At 37.9% G+C, this 21,093-nt stretch overlaps 1 protein-coding gene across 1 annotated transcript in view; it reads left to right on the forward strand.

Moving 5' to 3' along the window:
- The window catches only part of LOC124157527 (integral membrane protein GPR155), a 42,440-nt gene that overhangs the window by 8,886 nt on the left and 12,461 nt on the right, over positions 1 to 21,093 (forward strand). Inside the window, exons 4-12 of the mRNA XM_046532336.1 lie at positions 263 to 573; positions 4,304 to 4,425; positions 5,888 to 6,053; positions 10,712 to 10,867; positions 10,962 to 11,045; positions 11,480 to 11,706; positions 13,398 to 13,540; positions 14,775 to 14,957; positions 18,543 to 18,636. Coding sequence (XP_046388292.1) covers positions 263 to 573; positions 4,304 to 4,425; positions 5,888 to 6,053; positions 10,712 to 10,867; positions 10,962 to 11,045; positions 11,480 to 11,706; positions 13,398 to 13,540; positions 14,775 to 14,957; positions 18,543 to 18,636 — 1,486 coding nt within the window. The remainder of the gene's footprint in view (positions 1 to 262; positions 574 to 4,303; positions 4,426 to 5,887; positions 6,054 to 10,711; positions 10,868 to 10,961; positions 11,046 to 11,479; positions 11,707 to 13,397; positions 13,541 to 14,774; positions 14,958 to 18,542; positions 18,637 to 21,093) is intronic.

The following is a 21,093-nucleotide window of genomic DNA, read 5'->3' on the forward strand; positions in this document are numbered from 1 at the left end:
CGAATAGTGTACCATTCATTGATTCTTTGGACGTTCATGAAGAACATTCTTTTCACTAAAGATGCTGCTATAGAGAATATTCTTTGCATATATTTTGAACAAACTTTTCCTCTCTGGGTTTTAACCTGCTCTCTATGTTATCCGTGCTTTTGTTAGTACATTATATCAGGGGAAGAATGATTCAGTTGAAAAATAGAATTAGTTTTATTTTAGAATGCTAAAAATGACTGTAAGTATAAAATAGTTTTATTTTTATTTTCAGTGTCTGCCTTGTATTCAAAAAGCCACCCCGAATATTCAGGGTACCTTTATCTGGTGGCCCCTGTTTCACTTGTTGTTTTGAATCCATTGGGATTCATTATGATGGAGATAGATAAGAGGAAGAAGCATCTTGAAAGGATCAGAGAAAGTGGAAATAGCACACCAGCCGAAACATATGGCACTGCTCGTGTAGCTGCTGCTGTAGCACGGAGTATTGCTTTCAATCCTGTGGTGTTTATGACTGCTTTAGGAATCATTGGAAACTTAATCTTTTCTCATAATCCACCTTCTTATGTTGCCGGTATTTTGAAGGTGAGGTATTTACTAAACTATGATTCTTTTTTTTTTTAACTCATATTTTAATTGCTCAACCCCAAGATGTGGGAGTAGTAGTTTTTGATCTCAAGTCGAGTTGAAAACTATTCGCGAATGAGTATGGTAATTTCTGGACCCGGTTACACGACAATTCATGCTCCAACATATTCACATTTTTCCAATCTTATGGTAAGTTTTCTATTCCAAATGCCTAGCTTGATGTAAAAAGGAAAAGATAATGAGGAAAATTGATATTAATTGCGTCAGAAGTAGGAAGTGAATGAAAATTAGTGTCTCTTATACAGTTCCATTAGAACAGTTGAAATGAATTTACCCCTTGTGATATGTCGAAAATTTAATTAATATGTGTACCCAAACAGATTTGGAAGAGCCCTGAGTAATGGCATTTGGACAATTGTAATAAAGAATATGTACGTAAATGAATCATGTAATATTTGATCCTATCAAATTCTCATGCTGAAAAATCAATTGTTCTACATGCTCAGGCAGCAGGTTTTGGTATCTCCATTTTACAGTATTACTGCTTGCAGAAGATTGACTATCGTTATACACTTTTCTGGTTGGAAAAGTACTTTCTAGCTACTATTGCAAGATATAGGAACCTTGGGAATTTTTATTAAAAAATATATCTACAATTTTTATGGGTCTTGAACTGTAATGGAATTTAAGTGGACGAAACGAAGGAACTTGGTTTAAGCTTTGTGGAGAAACTAAATTTTTTCTCTATTTTTTACGTCGTACAGTCAACCTTAGCAACCCTTGTTTTGTAACTTTAAGAAGGAATCTAAATGCAACAAAAGAATGAACATAAAAGGAATTAACATAGGATGCACGTAGTATTCAAAATGCTAAAACCTGACTCCACTTATGACGTCAAACATGGGATTAAACCAGCATTGCCCGCTAAAACATAAAAGTTACATATTTATTTCATAAAAATCTTAAGAATTTTTACATATTCTCTCGACATTTGAGTAAAAAAAGTAGCTTAGGGTATAAAAGTATCGCATAAGAGTGTATGAGTGATACAGCGGTCCACTCCGATTACGTTTGAGTACAAAAATTAGGAGAGGGTATAAAAGTATCGTGTGAGAATGTGTGAGCGATGTAGCGGTCCACTCCGATTACATTTGAGTACAGAAAGTAGGATAGAGTATAAAAGTACCGTATAAGCTTGTGTAAGAGGCGCACACGTGTAAGAGGCGCACCCCTATTTTGAGGATCGAAGCTATAAAGAAAAAAAATTTTGCGACTTTTTTTATCCTATCGTGCGGTGTTGCAGACGTATGCCTGGAATTTCGACAGTTATCGAAATGTCCTCTTTCAGTACTATTTCGAAAAGGAAATTTTGATAACTGCGGCGGCATAAGAGGGAGTAGAAAGAGTTCCGATCCTCTCTTTGCATACGCCATCGCTCTACGTTGCTAGTCCCACTCACGAACAATTTTGTTTAAAAGCTCTCGCAGGAGTATTGCAATAGAATTGCAGCCATGGAAAATTTTAAGGCAAAACACGACAGGCAAATGGCATGAGCTTTCCCAAGAGATTGAACAACAATCGGGGCAATCTCAGCGCCGTAGGATAATAACCACGTCGTAGATTTAAGGCCCCTTGCACACACACCGATTTTGGACGGCCGGTAAAATATCGGCCGTCCACATTCCAATGGTGAACAATGGGAGAGCATTGGAGCTTGCACACGTACCGACCACACGCCGGCACCGGCACAATGCCGGTTAGCTGCCGGCTATTGTCACTGTGGATCGCCGGCGCCGGTTCAAAAATTTAGCAACGTATCGTTTGACCGGTAAAAATCCGGCGTGTGTGCAAGCATCGCTTCGCCGGTAAAATATCGGCCAATATTTTACCGGCCGTCCAAAATCGGTGTGTGTGCAAGGGGCCTAACGGAACTACACTCGGCTCTCCATCAGCTAATGCCTCTGCCGTTTTTTTCCTTTCCGAGACTCCACAGGAAAATAGGAAAATATCAAGTTACAGGGGAACAGTGGAAACGTGTTTCATCCCTACCCCATTCCACAAACTGACCTTTTTCGGTCTACCAGGTTCAATTCCCCGAGTTTCTGGAGGTCAAATGCTACGTGAGTCACCTTCTGAGTTCGAAGATATCTCGATATCTTTCAGCAATTGTATGACACGCACGAGGATTAGACCTAACGCGACGTATATCTTACAGCATTTAAGTTTTTTGAGCTCTAATTGATTGACACAAAGATTTATAGCTAAAATAAGGCTACTAATATTCAACATAGTCCAAACAGCACAATTTCGGAGGAAACAAGCGTAGCATAAGCGCATTCAAACAAGACGAGACGGACTGGAAACTAAGGCAACGCAAACTGCGTAAATCACATTGCTGCGCCTTCGCTTTAAAGGCAACGACGTCACATGCAAGATCCGACGTGTTCTTCCCTTGCTCCTTAGCTCGTAGCTTTAAATACGGAGGGGAGGGAGCCCTCTTCCCCTCGTCCTCTCCTTCAGCGCACTTCACTTACAGCGCATTTCCGATTTCTTCTATCCACCATTAAGTCCAACAATGAGCACACTCGTTCGAATTTTTTCAACCGCAGGTTGTGACACCAATATTACTATATGCAGTATAAATGCCGCGGGATGCCCACTCGTGGCAATGAATTTAGCGTGCGTTCCGGAGCGAATCATCCCGCGCGATCTTTTCAATGTTCACCTCTGGGGTACCGACGTGACGGCGCGATGCTTGCAAGAAATTCAAACAGGAGCATTTTAAAAATACGTCACTAAGGGAGAAACTCCCCTGCCTGCCGCTTGATTTTGACCCAGGGTTTCAGATGACTGACTCACGCTGAAAACCAAGGCCACTCAGTTCCCCTTGAACTTGCAACCGGTGAAGGGGAGGGGGGGAAGATAAGAAGTTTGTGTAAGAGGCGCACCCCCATTTTCGGCTGTAATATCTGGGAAAAAAGGTGCGCCTCTTACACGCGCTTATACGGTATTGCATGAGAGTGTGTGCTGTGGTGCACTCCGAATACACCACTGAGTCGGAAGAAAATTGGTCGACCGCTGCGGTTGCGGAGAGCGGCTGCGGACAAAAAGGTATTTGGCACCGACATGGACTATAAAGTACTACTGTTGGTGACTGCTGCATACATGGCAAGCTGAGACTTTCTGGCCAAGGCATTAGAACCATCAAAATGACTTATCCACTTCAAAGACGATATCATTACATAAGTTCCATGATAGCACCTCCTGTCGGCAGATTTCGGAACTTACAGGCCTTTACAGCTCTATAACAGAATTTACTCGACTCGACTCGTCATTTGTAATGCTACTCAATATACTCGAGTCGAGTATCAATTACTCGACTCCACTTGAATTTTCGATTACATACTTACACATCCCTACAAATGTGTTAGTCTCCTTTTCAAATATCTCTATATTTTGCTGTCTACTGCTGCATACATTTTAATTTTTTGCCTGGTGAACTATCTGATGAGTTTGGAGAAAACAATGAATTTGATTTTTAATTCGAACAACTTGTACGTATTTGATTTAACTCTTTTCTGCTGAAAAATACACCCTCAATTTATGTTGGTCATTAACAAATGGTTGCTGTTTATTTTAAAGTGCTCATTGTTACAAATATGCATCCATATATTTTTGATGGAATAGGATGAGAATTTCATGAAAAATATCTATAATTTTTTATCAGGTACTTGGATCAGCATTTTCAGGTACTGCTTTATTCCTTCTTGGGCTCAGAATGGTGGGAAAGGTCCATACTCTTAAAGGAGCTGCTCTTCTTATACCTGGTGTACTGATAGCTGTTAAGCTGTAAGTCTTTCAATTTTCTTTGAAATTAATGTAAGTACATATATCGGGACTGGCACGGTGACAACTTTACCCTGTGAAATTAACTTGCAATGCTCTGTGCATAGGTTAGAAACAAGTCAAATGTGTAGGTAATAACACAAGCCTAATCACCTGGTGCTTATTGACTCGTCATTAGTAGTGATTGAAATACACCCAAGTCAGCAAAGGGATATGGAATTATGTGCACCTTGAGAATTTACCGTGAATAGCAAGGAAATCAGTAATTCTTTATCATTCTCAAAATTTAATATCTTAGATGAAGCAGTTTTCAATTTCTATCGTAAGACAGTGTATATACCTGTATAATACAGTGGCGTTACGGGAAAATGTATGGTTAATCATCTCTTCTACGTCAGATGAATGCTTTAAAATAGACTTGTATGTATTTTCCATCATGGCTGACATTTGTTTACTTTTTTTTTTTTGATGGAGCAGACATTTTTGATACAAAATTTTCAATGGTAGCGACTTCTAATCACTCCTATTGTACACATTTTATAATATACATATCTGAGTAAACGCATTAGGCATTCAATTGGAGCAGTTGCGATGCCTGTGTAAATAACATTATTCTAACAGTCTTGAGTATAAGCCATAGGGACTCCATGAATGCAATGTTTGTGGCAGTAGCTACAATTTCAAGCAGTCATATTGAATATCAGCTGCACATAGTTTTGGTATAGTCTGCAGAAAGTACTGTAATCAGTCATTGGAGTGTGGATAAGCCAATCAACATCGAAAAATTTGGGTGTGGGATCCTCACCATATCCTTCTTTACTTAAAAGATAATTTCACAATCCTTGCTTAACTGGACTTTTGTCTTGCTGTTATCCTCTGTTTACTCAAGTATGATCCCCTCTTAATCTTCCTCCTGGGATAGTGATCCCGTATTATGGATGGCTAAAGCCACCTAAAGAGTACTGGATATGACCTTGTACTCCAGGATAGTATCCTGGGACTTTTGGATATCTTTCACATTGTGGTGACTGGCATGCAATATTTATTATACATGTACATTATTATGAGCAATTTCCAAGGTTTTTGTTAGCTTAATGCGTTAATGAAATGATTATATTATTTAAAGTATTATAATGGGGTATCTCAAAGCCATATTTCTTGTATTGTTTTGGTGGAAATGGACGGTCTTAGTCAAACTGTGAAAGTAATTAAATCATTCATTCCTCTTACAGCTTATCAATTAAGAAAGATTACAATAAAGTAGGTATACTTGGCCTTGAAACTTTCTTTTTTTGGGCACCTTATGTTATTTATAACAGAAAATATATATTCATCTCAGCATAAGTAGTACCTAATGATGTTTACTTTTAGTAAATAAACAGTAGTTAATAAATAGGGAACGAATATTTTTGTTATATTGTAACAGCAACCCTATATGATTTTTTCTTTTTATTATCTCTCACAGACTAGCTCTTCCTCTAGTTACACGAGAGGTGGTATCTATTCTGCATGCTGGTGTTAATGCCACGGATACTCTAGATTTGAGTACATATGGCTTTCTGTATGGAACCTTCCCTGCTGCTCCTGGTGTTTTTGTCTTCTCCACGCAGTATGCTTTGGATGTAGATTTGGTAAGAAATTTGCTCCCTAATTTTGATAACTGTACTTCAAGCCTTATCTGTTTACTATTCTATGGGCCTTATCCAGAAACCACACTACTGCTGGATACGTCATCAGATAGTGACGTAGCTGCTATGGCGGCCTAGCTCCGCTACGATCACCCCATGCAAAGTCTAGTGAGGTCCAGACCATGCCACTCGCTACAAATACTATGGCTGCCGGATTTTGTCTGATTTTCGTCTTGCATTTATAATTAATAATTATTGATGTTTGAAGGGCTATAAGCTCATGATTACCATTTCTTTTTATATAAAAATTAGGGATGGTCGGATCGTATACCTCGGATCTAAATTTCTGCGGATATTGCCTTTGATCGGATACTTCAGATCCAAATTTGCTGTAGGCATCGGATCTGGATCCGAAATTTTAAATTTATGCTTCAGTGAATGCAGCGTCCCATACAAGGGAGTGGAAAGAGTTCCGATCCTACCTTTGCATGTGCCGTTGCACTGCGATGCTTGTCCTACTCATGAACCATTTTGTTTAAAAGCTCTCGTAGTGGTTATGCAACAGAATTTCAGCTGTGGAAAATTTTACAGTAAAATATGACAGGCCCATAGTGTGACTCTTAAATTATTTATAAAGAGATTGAACAACCATCGGGAGAATCTCAATACCATAGGATAACAACCACGCCAATAGTAACTATGTCGCAGATTTAAAAAAAACCTATGGCCTTCCATCACCCAGTGCCTCTGATTTTTTTTTCCTTTCTGAGGCACACATTCCATAAGTCATTATCTTCAAAGAAAAACATGCGAGAAAAATGAAAGCGTGTTTGAACCATACCCCATCTCACCCTCTGATCTTTTTCATCTTACCTGCTTCAATTACCTGTTTACCTGTTTCTGGAGAGCCAATGCTAGGTGAGTGACTTACTGGACCTGAAGATTTCTCGATAGTATTCGGCTATTGGATGATGTGTATGAGATTCAAAAAAGAATGAGACCAAACACATTGTATTTCTAACATATTTAGGTTTCTTAAGCTCAGATTGATTGAAACAAAGTTTTTTTTAGTTACAACAACACTGTACCAGTATTCAACACTGTCCAAGCATCACAATTTTCAGAGAAACAGGCGTGGCATCAGTACCATCAAACAAGAAGATACGGCCCGGAAACGCCAACTGTATATTAGGGCGGATCGGAAAAATCGATTTTTTTTCAAATCCATCTGGCCCAATGAAAAAAGTTGTGGGACTAATCAAAAATAAGGCTTGAAAATTTTGAGACCATTAGGTGAACCCCTGGCCCTCGCTCGAATGCCATTTTGGGGGGAGGGTCATGATTCGAAAAATTTAATTAGTTATATTTTTTAGTAGTAATTCCCGATAAATGATGTTCAAATCAGTGAGATTCGCGGATGATCAGGCGCTGATTAGCCAGTCAGCGAGGGGGCTTAAGGCTCTAGTGGATGCGTTATACGAGCGTTGCGAGGAGTATGGGATGAGGATTAATCACAAGAAAACTAAGGCAATGCAGTTTTGTAAAGCATCACGAGCGAGGAATGTGAGACTTAAGATAAAGGTGGGTGGTGAAAAACTTGAGCAGGTTGAGCAATTCAACTATTTAGGCAGTACGTTAGAGGAAAACGGATACAGTAGTAAGGACATCAGGAAGAGAATTGCATTTGCGAAGGAGGCGTTCATGAACAGGAAGGAGCTTCTAAGAGGATCGTTATGTAAGAGTTTAAAGAAAAGGTTAGTGAAGAGTTTGATCTGGAGTGTAGCTCTCTACGGTGCGGAAACTTGGACACTGAGCAAAGAAGACGAGAGAAGATTGGAGGCATTCGAGATGTGGGTATGGAGAAGAATGGAGAGGGTGAAAAGGACGGAGAGGAAAAGGAACGACGAAGTGCTGGATATGGTTGGCGAGGAGAGGCAGCTTTTAGATGAGATACGGAGGAGACAGAAGTTATGGATGGAGGGAGTACTCAGCGGGGAGGGGATGTTGAAAAAGGTGTTAGAGGGTAGAATGTTAGGGAAACGAGGGAGGGGAAGGGAAAGAGTAGGATTTTTGGATAGATTGAAGGGGAGTAGGCCTTATAGTGAATTGAAGAAGGCGGTAATGGAAGGAAAGGAAGGCTCCCAGATCACTTCTTGCGTACTCCATGGAAACCTACCTTAATCGGTAGAATACTATAATAATAATAATTCCCGATAGATTTTTACCTGTGCAAGGCATCGAAAAGTGTTGTTATCCTGCAGAATGCAACACTGCATTACAATTTTGCATCAGCTCACGGCCTGCTCAGTTTATGCATGGTGTCGCTGTACCGGGGTGTTGAGCAGTTTATTATTGAGGTTATAATAACTGTGACAGTGAAGCGTGCAAATAAGTTGTCAAATAAAGTAACTATTTAAGCTACATCGCAGGATACAGAATATATTTTGAACTGACTCGCAAGTTACAACAAATTAATGGATGATGTCGTCAGATGTCGGAGTTTCACTATTGATCCATTAGTGCGGCCCTTCAAAATCAACATCAACCACTATTTTTTTCAGTGAATGCCTGTTCAGTGTTTCAGGCAGTATTTCTGCCATAAAAGAATAGATTAGACCCAGATAGGGTAAAAGTGATGAATGTTTTTAAATTAAAACCTGGAAAAAGATCCAGTGGTTGCCTGATGTAATGTGACATATTGGTTGATCATGCATTCTTTAGCAACATTATATCTTAACTTTATTGCTTGGCAAATGAAATTATGTAGACATTCTTAAGTTTTTTTTACACAGCTTTCCTGCTAATTTACATCTATAGTGAAATTATTTTTATTCATTTCTTGTGGTCGTTTATTAAAATTCGCAATAAATTCAGGTAATAAGAGTTCATCCTTGGAACAGAGTATTGAGAACTGATGGAAGAGAACCCGACTGGTACCGAGAACCAAAAAAATTTAAAAACAGACTCATCCCTAGTTAAGAAGAAAATTTTAAATAATGAAATTGCATGAAAATGAACAAAACAACATATATATTGTGCGTTTGGCTCGAAATCATAAGATGATATTCTCCCGGGCTGATTTTTAGGTGCTAATGCTATTCGCCTTTCATTTTTTCTTGCAAAGCAGAGCTGTGAAGGGCAAAATTTGTTGGTGGGGCGGGAGCTCTAGTGGTGTCAATTCAACGCAGAGCTGTAAAGGCACCCCCAATAAATAAATACTCAACAGCACAATTTTGCGATAGGTTATTGAATTTGTGTAATAGAAACTGCAAGGAGTAGGTGACTTTGCGAGAAATATCTTCGATCACTGATTCATGCCGTATTTCAGTGAACGTTTCGGCCAATTTTCCCAACTGATGGATTTACTGGTTAATATTAAAAAACTGGACAAAACTGATATTATCGTCTTAATATATTCCCAGTGTGAAGTAAAAATTGTGGTGTTTAGACTGTTAGGCCGTTTTCACACGCACACCTTACTGGCACCAGCGCCGGATGCAATGCAACCAAATGGAAGCCTATACTGGTAGTCCGCTCTGGCATCATTGCCAGTGCAATCACCGGCACCTTTGAGTGAAACCAGCGATGAACTCGGCAAATCGGAAGCTGGCACCGGCACCAGTTGTCGATTGCAACGTTTCTTTATGTATGCTTTCCCACGTAGTTTTATTTTGCCAGTGCCAGAAGGGAGATGGTTTTCAGTCGTGTCGTTGCTCATGTGTTTCATAGTTCTGTAATCACTCTCATTTGTGGTTCTGTTTTGTTCCCGAAAATCGGCCGTTTTAAAGTATGATATAGCAACCCTGATCGAAGTACTAAGGAGAGAGTAAGCCTTCCCAGTGGGACAAGGGGACTAACTGAAACAACAAAAAGCATGGAGAGAAGCCTGCAAATTTTAAGATGATTTTTTAATGAGAAAGAATAACGTAAAGTGGGAAAGTCAATATTTTATTACAAACTTAAATAATAATCAGCCCACTCAGGACCTACAAGTAGCCTGTTAAACGATCTCTTATGATGACTGCTGTACTTGTCTGTCGGCAACATGGAAATATGTTTACTTCATGCAATAACTTGGTCATGTGTAATGTATATTTCTTCATATCTGCACTCATTTTTCAATCACCCTGCATTATGAAGATCATTTACCCTTCCACCTCTGTCCTTGCCCCTGGAGGCTCTCATTGTGGCAGCGACTTCTATCACTTTTTCCTTCCCTCTCTCCTCTTGAAAAGCTCGGGCTTATAGGCCTCAGACTTGGTTCCCAGGTCTCGAGAGTGTATCCTCGTAGGTCCGCCATGGGTAACCTTTCCAGTGTCACTATGAAAGTGGAAAGTTTTGATGCATATCATACAGAACCTGAGGATGACGGAATTCAATTGGGTATATTTGAAATAATGGCTAGTGAGTGAAAATCCTGGTATATATTTTTAAGGAATGTGTCTATATGTATAGGAAATGACTCTCTTTGTGGGGTATCATCTCTTGTGTCATGATGCCAGTTGGTGATCATACCAGTTTTGAATTTGTATAAAAATTATTTTTTATTATTTAAAGGAATTGTCCCTCAATGGTTCCATGTATTGCTTACCAGTGTCATTGCTTACCTCACATCATCCAATAAACATCGTTGGTTGACACATTTTTCAATCTTTATTTAGATAGCCAGCTCAATGGTAGCATGTACTTTTATATCGGCTCCTCTGATGTTTGTGTCTGCAAAGATGATAACCATAAACAAAATGAACCCTGATGATTATGCGAGTGAGCTGGAATTTTTTACTTTTGATGTTGCAGTTGTTGGCCTCCTATTTGCTGTAAGTATGTTCAGGAAAACAAGAAATTTGTTTTTATGCATTTGCATGTTTGTTCTATATGGTTGAATAGAATCAAAGATTTTTTCTATTACAGATATGGGTGCTAGCTGTATTTGTGCTCAGCAAAAAGTATCGCAGAATTCCTCATAAAATTACTTCATGCCTTGTTATATCCCAGGTGAGAGGAATAATAGCTTGACTTATCTATACATATGAACAGGTTAAGAAACTGGAAATTTGCATTTTAAATCACTTCTTGGCCTAAGTTTGGTGATGGAAGCAAGAACTTAATGTGTTACTCCATTTATTATGATTTGCTCTCCTTTCACTGCCTCAGAATAGTTGAAATAATGTTGTATTTTGAGCCTGACAGTTGTGTAGCATACATATATGCAATTTTAAAAGTTAGAATTACATACTTAATTTTTTATGTGCCAACTTCTGGGAATTTAATGCCATTTTGATTGATTTAAGGATTACAATCAAAAATGTCTTTAAAATAGTACAATGATGCTTACATGTGTAGTTACATAGTAATTTACAGTCACGCAACTTAGTTGTCACCAGAATTTTGACTGTTTTACTTTAAATTTCTTTCTTCTTTTTTTGCAGCTTCTCCTATGCATTGGTGTTGTTGTGTGGTGGTCTTTACCTATTAGTAATGATGGTAGTAAAAGCCATCATTTGGGCACTGCAATTCAGTTTGCATTGGTGGCTTTGGGTTCATATTCATCCCGATTGTGGACTGCATTCCTGGCTGTAACCCTCCTACTTTTGCAGTGTCGCAGCCTATGTTTTGTATTGAAATTACAACCTGTTTTTCTGTTCTTAGGATGGGGGTGAGTGTATAGGTACATGTATCATTTTTAACTTTTAGGATGGTGTTGCCATGAAAAATTAAGGCTTTTGTTAGTTAAGACTTTCTTTATTACATTATAGATTATTAGTGTGAGAATGCACTTTTCTAATTCAGATTTTATTCAATTGGAATAGAAGGGAATATGTAACATTTTGGTCATCTTGTTACATGGAGGTTCTCAGTAAAGAGGTTATCATTGGATGAATTTTCTCCTGAACCTCAGACACTGTATTGGTGGTCATGGAATTTTCTGCTGTCTTTAAAATCGCTATGTTTTTAAATGTCAATTAAATTATTGAATTTTAGCCAAAACACTGAAATATAGTAGTTTTTCAAGCCATCTCTCCTCTTGCTTTAATTTTTGAAGGAATCAGGCTTAGGATAAAAAATAATCATTTCCCATTCTTCATCATTGCCTTTCTTTCATCTTTGGAATATCCAGTGTGCTCAAACAACAGCAGTCCATGGGCAAGTCATATGTAGGCAGACTGGACATTGGAAATCAAAGGATTTTTGTTTTGGATAAGTTTGTAACTCTGAAATGAGTAATTTTAACCCTTAGAGTGTGGGAACGATTTTACACGTTTTGCACGCTGACTGCTGCATTCACCCAAAATTTTTATTGCTTCCTGGATATCTTGAACTTGGGCACTTTCCCTCATCGTAAAGATTGCTAAGGGGTTTAATTATACCAGACCATGGGGTGGCATGGGGTGCCTCCTGCACTGGGGGTCTTTTCTGCTCTGGCTGGCAGCAACATCATGAACTCCTGCAGCCCAAGGGTTAATATCATGTACAGTGGAACCTTGATATCTCGTTTTTTTAGGGGATGGACGAAAAAAACAATGAATGCAGGAATGTTTGGCTAGGTTGCATATGTCCCAGGAAACGTTTTTTTTTTTTTGCTGGTAATAATGATATACATTAAAGGATTCAATCAAGATTTTAGCTAATTACAGGAATTCTAGTACTCTGTTGAAAAATTGCATCATATTGTTTATTCGACTAATATGTATCTCTTTCAAATATCCTTAAGGAAAACGCCATCTCACTAAAAAAAATGTTTGCACTCCACTCGGTATTTGCACTGCTATTATGGATTTCTGTCTGATGTGAAAATGCTGGAACCTTTTGTTCGATTTTGGAGAAAAAAAAAGAAAAAAAAGAGGGGGGGAGGCGAGTGCTAAATGGAGGGGGATAGCGGATCTTGGGAAATGCACTAATGTTACTACCCCATGGCATTGAGCTTCTCTCTATGGTAGTTTCATCTTGTGGGGAAGATTCAAACTATGTGCCTGTCGTTATCAGCCATAAATGACACATTGTATACATTTGGTCTCTTTTTCGTCAAATGATGGATGCGGGAAAATTATGCATTGGGACCGTAATCTCCAAACGATCTATGAGGGAAAACGATACTTAGGGAACGATAGATGCGGGAAAAAATTACATTGCGTGTATGGAACTTTATTTTGCACCAGGAATGGAGAACCCCATTCCCTTGATTTTATTTAATCCCATTCACTTGAGATTGTGGGTGTTTCAACATTGCCATTAAATGATTTCTTTTATGTCTTTGAGTAGATTAATGGATGGTTTGTAATAATGTTATTCCTCGAAGTATTGGCCCTGTGTATTCTTTTTTTAAAATTCAATTTGTGTTTGTTTTAGAGTTCCTGCTGTTGTTGTGGCCATTTTACTAATAGCTGGAAATCCAGTTGTTGCTCCTGACATGCATCGATTAGATCCAAACTTTTTATTTGGTGAAGCCCAAGCTATTGTCTCTGTATTTTTCCTCATCTCTTCATTTGTTGGTAAGTTTGCATGGAAATAATGGATGTATGTTTTTGGTGGTCCCCTCCTGAATATAATACTGCGTTTCAACTCTGTGATATTTATCTGCAAAACCTTTCACCCATCCATTTACTTGGGCAGATCACATTATTAGAGTGAAACCTTGTCGCTCTCTTCCTGGTTAAATTAAATTAATCTAACCTCATAAGCAATCTTTTAATGGTGATACATACACATACATCATAGGCAAAACATTTCAATTTAAAAAATACTGATATTTATTCATTTTCTTATTATTTTTCTTGCAGTCAAGCATATTAAATAATTGTTTACATATTATTGGCATTGTATTGCAGTATTAGAATAAATATCATGTCCAAACATAAATTTAGGTAATTCCAAAGAAATGATTTTGCCCAATTTATTGCATTTAGTTATAGATTTAAGTGTTCCCTAATAATTTTACAATAATGGGGTGGATTTATAAAATTTTGTTTTAAATATCTCAGTTTCTTTTTGTACTTTGTGTTGTGGTAACAGTTAACAGCGTCATTGTTCTTACTAATGTCTGGATTTCCCTTATGGTGCCTTTGGCTTCCTTTTCTCTTTCTCATCTCCAATTGTCTTTCTCGTAACTTCTCATATTTCTCACTTTCTCATTCAAACTTTTTCCCTCCTTTCTTTGTTTCACTTTTCCTATTCTTATCTATTGTTTAGCAGTGTGAAATGCCAACTTTTGGGTGTTTAATTTGGGCAGGATATTTATGGAGGATTTGAGGAGAAGGTTTTGGATACATTGATGAAGAAACTAAAGCTCTTCATGAGATTTATGGATAATATACTTGCCACCTAGCCCCAAGGACCTGAAGAACTTCAAAACTTTCTGATGCAATACAGTGGCAATTGATCCATCCTGGGAAATTTTTTCTTTTTGGTTATTTTTGCTTTGATGAAAGAAAAATAGTTTCTCAGGGTTGAATTATGCCATGTTGATTTATCAGTATTTAAATAGGTGGCTTTGCAGTTCAGAAAAAGCAATTATCACCTGGATTGCCAGCATGCAGAAAACCTCCAGGAGGCTTAATGTTGCTGGCAGGGCACCATTTGCCTATCCCTGAACTCTGCTTGTTATTGAAATCAATTCTTTGTAAATATGTACATGTTTAAAGTGCCTATTCAAGCTATGTTTATTATTTAAATGGTTGTGTTGGCTTGTTAGTCTATTTTTACTAGTTTAATACTTGATTCTTATAGTTACAGTCGGCTGCTTAGTACTCCATCAGAGGTATAAGAGGAGGTATGCAAGGTATCTGTCACTGGCACAAGAAGTAAGCGGTAATGTAGATGGTCAGTCAGGCTCAACCCCTGAGGATAGGAGGTCACCTATGTTTAGGAGAAGTGTGAATGCTGATCCAGCTTTTAGTGGCTCAGAAAATGGTGAGATAATTACCCTCTGTATTTGAAAACTTTCTCAGATTTTATTAGCAATAGTTTCAATGTTGTAATGTTGCAATGTTACAGTGCTTCACATTTATGTGTGCTGGAGTGTTTCTTAGTTTCTTTCAATATCTACGCAATTTTCTTTTACATTATTTCCAAAATTTCTCCTATAATTTGACCATGAGGGAAAAAGATAAGTGTGAGATTCCTGTGTTCAAGATGTGGGTGTGAATGGGGAATGGAGGAGTTGCAATATGCAGGGAGTAATATTAACATAAAGATCTTTGACATGATTGGAGAAGAGAGGATACTAAATCAAAAGATTAAGGGGATTATTGGGAAGTGTTTGAAGGAAGTGAGAGTAAAAGAAATGTAGAAAGATGTAAGGGTAAATGAAAGAGTAAAAGAAAGAAAAGGATAGTAGAAAGATGAAAGGATATTTTTATGTGATTCAATGGGAGGAAGTGAACAGTGTCAATACACAGTATGTTTAAAGAAGCACTAGCATAAAAATCTATATTATCTGAAGATAGAAAAAAAGGTGGTTTAATTCAAATAATGATAATTTTTGTGTAAAAAATGTGTGTGTTTTAAGTTGATTTATATGCATCAATATTTTTACAAATGCAAAAAGGTTTTTTCACGAGCAGAATGGTTGCCTGATGGCCCTACAGTAATTTTTTTCAGCATAAGGTTTTAAATGCCCTGTAAATACTGGTATATCTACGAAGTAGGGATGGTCGGATGGAATACCTTGACTCCAAATATCCATGGATATTGCCCTTAATTGGATACATCCGATCCAAAGTCGTGGAAGATATTGGACCTGGCTCCGAAATTTTAAATTGTGGTTGAGTGAATAGTTTAGCTCTCAGCTAAATTCTAGCTTTAGTAATAAGAGTGGAAAGAGTTCGGATTCTCTCTTCGAATGCACCATCGCACAGCATTGCTTGTCCTACTCATGAACCATTTTGTTTAGAAGCTGTCACAGGGGTTATATAGCTGAATTTCAGCCATGGAAAATAAAAAGGGCAAAATATGACTGGAACATATTGTGGCTTTTCCCAAGAGATAGAACAATCATCGGGGGAATCTCAGCGTCGTAGGATAATAACCGCATCAAAAGTAACTACGTCGCAGATTTCAGAAAACCATCCTCGGCCCTCCCTCAGCACGTGCCTCTGATGTTTTTTTTTGTTTCCTAGATCATACAGACCATTAATCATTGTCTTTGAAGGAAAATATCAAATTACACGTGAAGAATTGAATCATGTTTCATCCCTACCCCATCTTACTGACTTAACTTTTTTGGCCTATCTGCTTCAATTGTCCATTTCTGGAGGACAAATGCTATGTGAGTGACTTTAGGGCACAAAGATGTCTCGATAGCTTTGGCAATTGGATGACATGAACGAGATTTAAAAAAAGAATGAACCAAACACAGTGCATTTCTGATGATATTTTAGTTTATTTCAGCTGTAATTGATTGCTACTAAGTTTTCTAGTTACTAGCAGTGGTGTCATGGTGTTGGAACATGCCGGAATGCCGTTCCGGCACTACACTGGTTAGCTAAAAGCATTATCGTCAAATGCAGTACACTCTCGTTGTTACGAAGTTCACGGGACCGGAAAACCGGAGGTTCATAATAGCGAAGTTTGTATGAACGTTTTTTTTTAGGAATAGCCAAAAGAAAGCAGTATTTAAAGACGCGATTCAATTAAGCGCAAATATATAATAACTGGAAACTCATTTCAGTTTCTCAGTAAACGAATGCGGCATGTTGCAATCGAGGGTTGATATGTTCCCGAATATAGTAAGTCCTCGATGTACGAACTAGATGCGTTCCAAGACCTTGTTCGTAGGTTGATATACCTGCAGTCCGGCCGCCAAGAGTTGTCCGATGACAGGCAGAATGATCTAGGTCGGGGTTGGGGGCAAGGTTACCAGGTAAGAAAGAGAAACGCCTACTTGTAAGCAAAAGGGCCACGTGAAGAGAGGAGCTGGAAGGGACAACGAGCGTGAAGGACCCAAAGGAAGAATCACATGTTTTGGTGATGTGAAGAAAGGGCTTGTTTTGGTGGATCAGACTTATTTCGGTGGTCCATATGCATTTGACAACGTTGTATGACTAAGCAAGGGTATGGGATGCGTTTGGAGTTGGCGATTGGCTGCAAACCGTGCTGGCACAGGGTTTACCGCTCCTCCTATTGTGCTGTCATCGGTCAACTCTCGCCGGCCGGACTGTATGCAAGGAATCGAGCAGTACGGTTATCCTGCAGAATGCAACACAGCATCACAAACTCACGATTGTGATGAAGTGATCTAGGTGGGCATGCGACGCATCTGGAGGCAAAATAAAATAGCTCCCCGCAGTGAGGAAGAACGGGCGAAATGCTGAACAGTTCCTAAATTCAACCCCGGATTCAATGTTACTTTGCTCAGATTGTGCCCAAAGTACGAGTTCCTCTACGCCACACTGCGTAGCATCGGCCAAATCGAAAGGCGCCAAATTCGAAATTTGAAATTTTTGGATGCTCGTATCACTGAAAGTTCGTAAATTGAATGTGCGTAGGTAGAGGACTAACCGTTCGTCCAATTTACGAGCGGTTATGAGTCGGTCACCATGACTTCACAGGAATTAAGGTTATTATATGATGTTGCATGTACACTGAATAAAGAATTGACGCTCTTGAGCATAGTACACGAGATGGATTTAAATGTGGCATGATTATTAAAACTTAGCATGGTGTATATCCACCTAAATACCGTTGATTATTCATGGAACTTTGTAGTAAAGTTCATTTTTTTAACCGCCAGGACTGGGGCTGAGGTTCATAATTTCGTAAAATTCGAAATAGGCATTTTCGTTGGGACCAACAATTTCTTCGTAATAACAAGAACTTCGTAATAACGTTGTTCACATTAATGAGAGTATACTGTAACACTTTTATCAATTTTGTTGCCTCAAAATTTCTAATACAAGATATACATTCGCAACCAAAACAAAATAAAATTGTAATAAAATAAAAAAGTAATTTGTAATTAAGAAAAAAACTAATATTTCACTTATAATAAAGGTTAAGGGAAGTGCATTTTGGCACTGCTAATTTTGCCATGACGTAGCTGGTTACTATTAGACTATACTAATATTCAATATTGTCCGAACAGCACAATTTTCTACTTAACAAGAGTAGCATTAACTCCTCAAACAAGTAGAGATGGACTGGAAACACTAACTGTATAAATCACATAGGAGGAAAATTTGATTACTGTCTAATAATTTGAAAGCTTATAAAAATGATTTTTAATCAATTAAAATATTAAAATATGCGTGAAAATTGAAATAGCATTACTTTAATCATATGTGCCCATATGAAACTTTAATAATTACTTCATTTTATAGCAGGCAATTAAAAATGCTTTTAGATCCGAAAATATCCAAAGATCTGGCATCTGAAATCAAGTATCCAATCTGGATCTAAAAGTGATCCCGGATCCGTCCATCCCTACTACGAAGTATTCCTATTGGCTTTTTGTATTATATTTTAACAAAATTTTGGATTTTCACATTTATTTTACAGGTAATGCAAACCAGAACAGGGTGGTAGATATTGAAGATTTAGGTGGAGGTAGTGCCAAAGCTTTCAGAAGGATATTGAGTGGAGAAAATGGCAGGTAAGCATAAATTTTATGACCTCACTTTTATGGTCTTTTATGACCTCAGAAGTTGATCTTACAAAATTGATTCATTTGAATCAAATGTATGATATGCAGACTGTGATTATCAAACTACTCATTTTGAGGTTCAATTTTTCATGTGTGGTAAAGTTTTGTACTCGTACAGTAAACTCTTAATTATACGAAGCAGGATATTATGATATTTTTATAATACTTAGTGAATTGTGGTCCAGGCGAAAAGCCTTTGGTAAATTCATGGTGCTATTCGATAATACAAAGTTTTAAAAATACACAATAATTTGAAATTACAAACATTGGGTTCGGTCCCGAGGAGCAAAGGGAATTGGTTTATACGAACTATGGCGAAAAATTGGTCAACAAAACTAGATATGTTGGCACAAGTAGCTAAAAAATCTGCGCTTCCGACTGTGGTCCATCAAAAGTGTGAAATCGTAAATGATAGCGCAACTTTGGAGGGAAAGAGTTCGCCTAAAACCTTCGGTGGGAATCAAGGAGAAGTAGGAGTTCCGTAAAAATATCGTGGCTGACACTATTTACCTTCCTACTCAAAAACGTTGTGTCGACAATGCATCATAGGTTAACATTTGAAGAAGGTTGCACGGGGTATTTCTTGCACTCCTACTTAAACCCTACGTAATTGAATCATGCCAAGAAAATGTTACAAGTTCCTAAAATGACTCAAATTTCAACATTTTTGCGGGTAAATAAGCGACCACATGACACCACTTTTGAAATAAACAGTTGGAAATATGAGGAAGGAAAAGAATTAAGTCACTTGATGATAGAGGAAATATTCTTCATTGTAGAGACAATGTTACATTTCGGGAGGGTTAAAGTCGGGAAAAATACAATGTTGTCAACGACAGAGGTGGGCAGAGGTAGTTAGGATATCCCTGATGATATAATACTTTATACACAAGCCTATATTGAGAGTGAAACGGCTCCTCTGTTGCTAATTTGATCGGGGATTTGATGATTCCATGCATTAAGTGGGATTAAAAGATTTTCAATCTGCTTAATATTTTTAAAGATTGAGCCAAAACCTAATGTTAATCTGAAATTATGAGATTTTTTTTTGGTTTTATTAAACTACTAAAAACATGATAAACAAACGTAAATGATGCCAGAAATACGTCATGTTTTAGGCTCATTATTTTATAAATATCATGTAGAATTAAAATTTTGCAATGTTGGTTTTTTTTGTGAACTCTTGAAAATTATACCTTATACCTCTTATAAATTATACCCCTTCTTTAGTTTTCGGGTCCCATGATCCTGACTGATATGCTCTATGAGTTGAAACGAATTCAATTTTCAAGTCGTTTTGCATTTGCAATGACGATTATCAAATCACAAGGTGAGTGATTGTGCTCTGAATCTAGAAACGCCATGTTTTTCTCATGGTCAAATGTATGTTGCATGTTCAGGTGTTGGTAAACCATCTGCTTTATTTGTTCTTCCGGCTGACAACTGAACAAAAACTGTTTCGTGCATCAGAAGGTACTTGACTCAAGTGAATATAGCCGAATGTGTAGGATAGAGTGGGGCACGTTTACGCATTGGGCACTGGGACAGGTTTACGCTGCAGTACACTTTTCCGAACCGAGTCATAGCTAGTGCACCATAAGTCATGACTAGGGACATGCAAAAGGTGGGGTTATTTTATAGCCAAAAGTGGTGTTATTTTTCTACAAAAGCGATGTTATTTTGCCCTGTAATCGGTGTTATCTTAACAGCAAAATAATTGATGTTGATTGAGAGCCATGCTTTCAGTGGCCCACCCATTGCCTTAAATTAAGGATATTATTGACCGGGAATAATTTAAGCAATAATATACATGGAGTATTGACTGAATTCACCTATTTTACATATTTTATCCTTCGCGTATACATATATCTAGCTTACATAGAGAGAAATCACTGTTAAATGTCTGTAATTTCAAATGAATTACTGCTATTGTGATCAAGTTGTCATCTTTTACATTTTTTTTCTTATCTGTTAACACAGTGCTATAGCAGGAAAGAAATCTTTCTCTCTTTTTATTGGCAGAAATTTTTCAGAGGTTCCGCAATCCCTACTTGAGTGGTTTGTGGAGGGCATCTCGAGTACAGCATTCAGTTCATCAGAAGTAATGTTATGCTGTGGTCCTATGGGTACCTCTTGCCTAGAGTAGGGTAATACCAATGCCAGATCTCCCCAACCTTCCCTCATAGTGCAAATGACCTCAGCTGTCGTTTGCATCCTCCAAATACCATACCTTCCATCTATGAAATTTAAAGCTAATTGAAAGAATTCTATGGTTTTGCAATGAGTGAAAATTTTCACCAAATTGTGCGTATTGGCAAACTTCATACTACCCAAAGTGCTTGTCTGCATGTGGTGTCACATAGGCATCACAGATGTCAGGACTTATAATTCATTTCAAAACTTTTG

The sequence above is a fragment of the Ischnura elegans genome, chromosome 4 (genome assembly GCF_921293095.1).
Source record: "Ischnura elegans chromosome 4, ioIscEleg1.1, whole genome shotgun sequence".
NCBI classification, from domain to species: domain Eukaryota; kingdom Metazoa; phylum Arthropoda; class Insecta; order Odonata; family Coenagrionidae; genus Ischnura; species Ischnura elegans.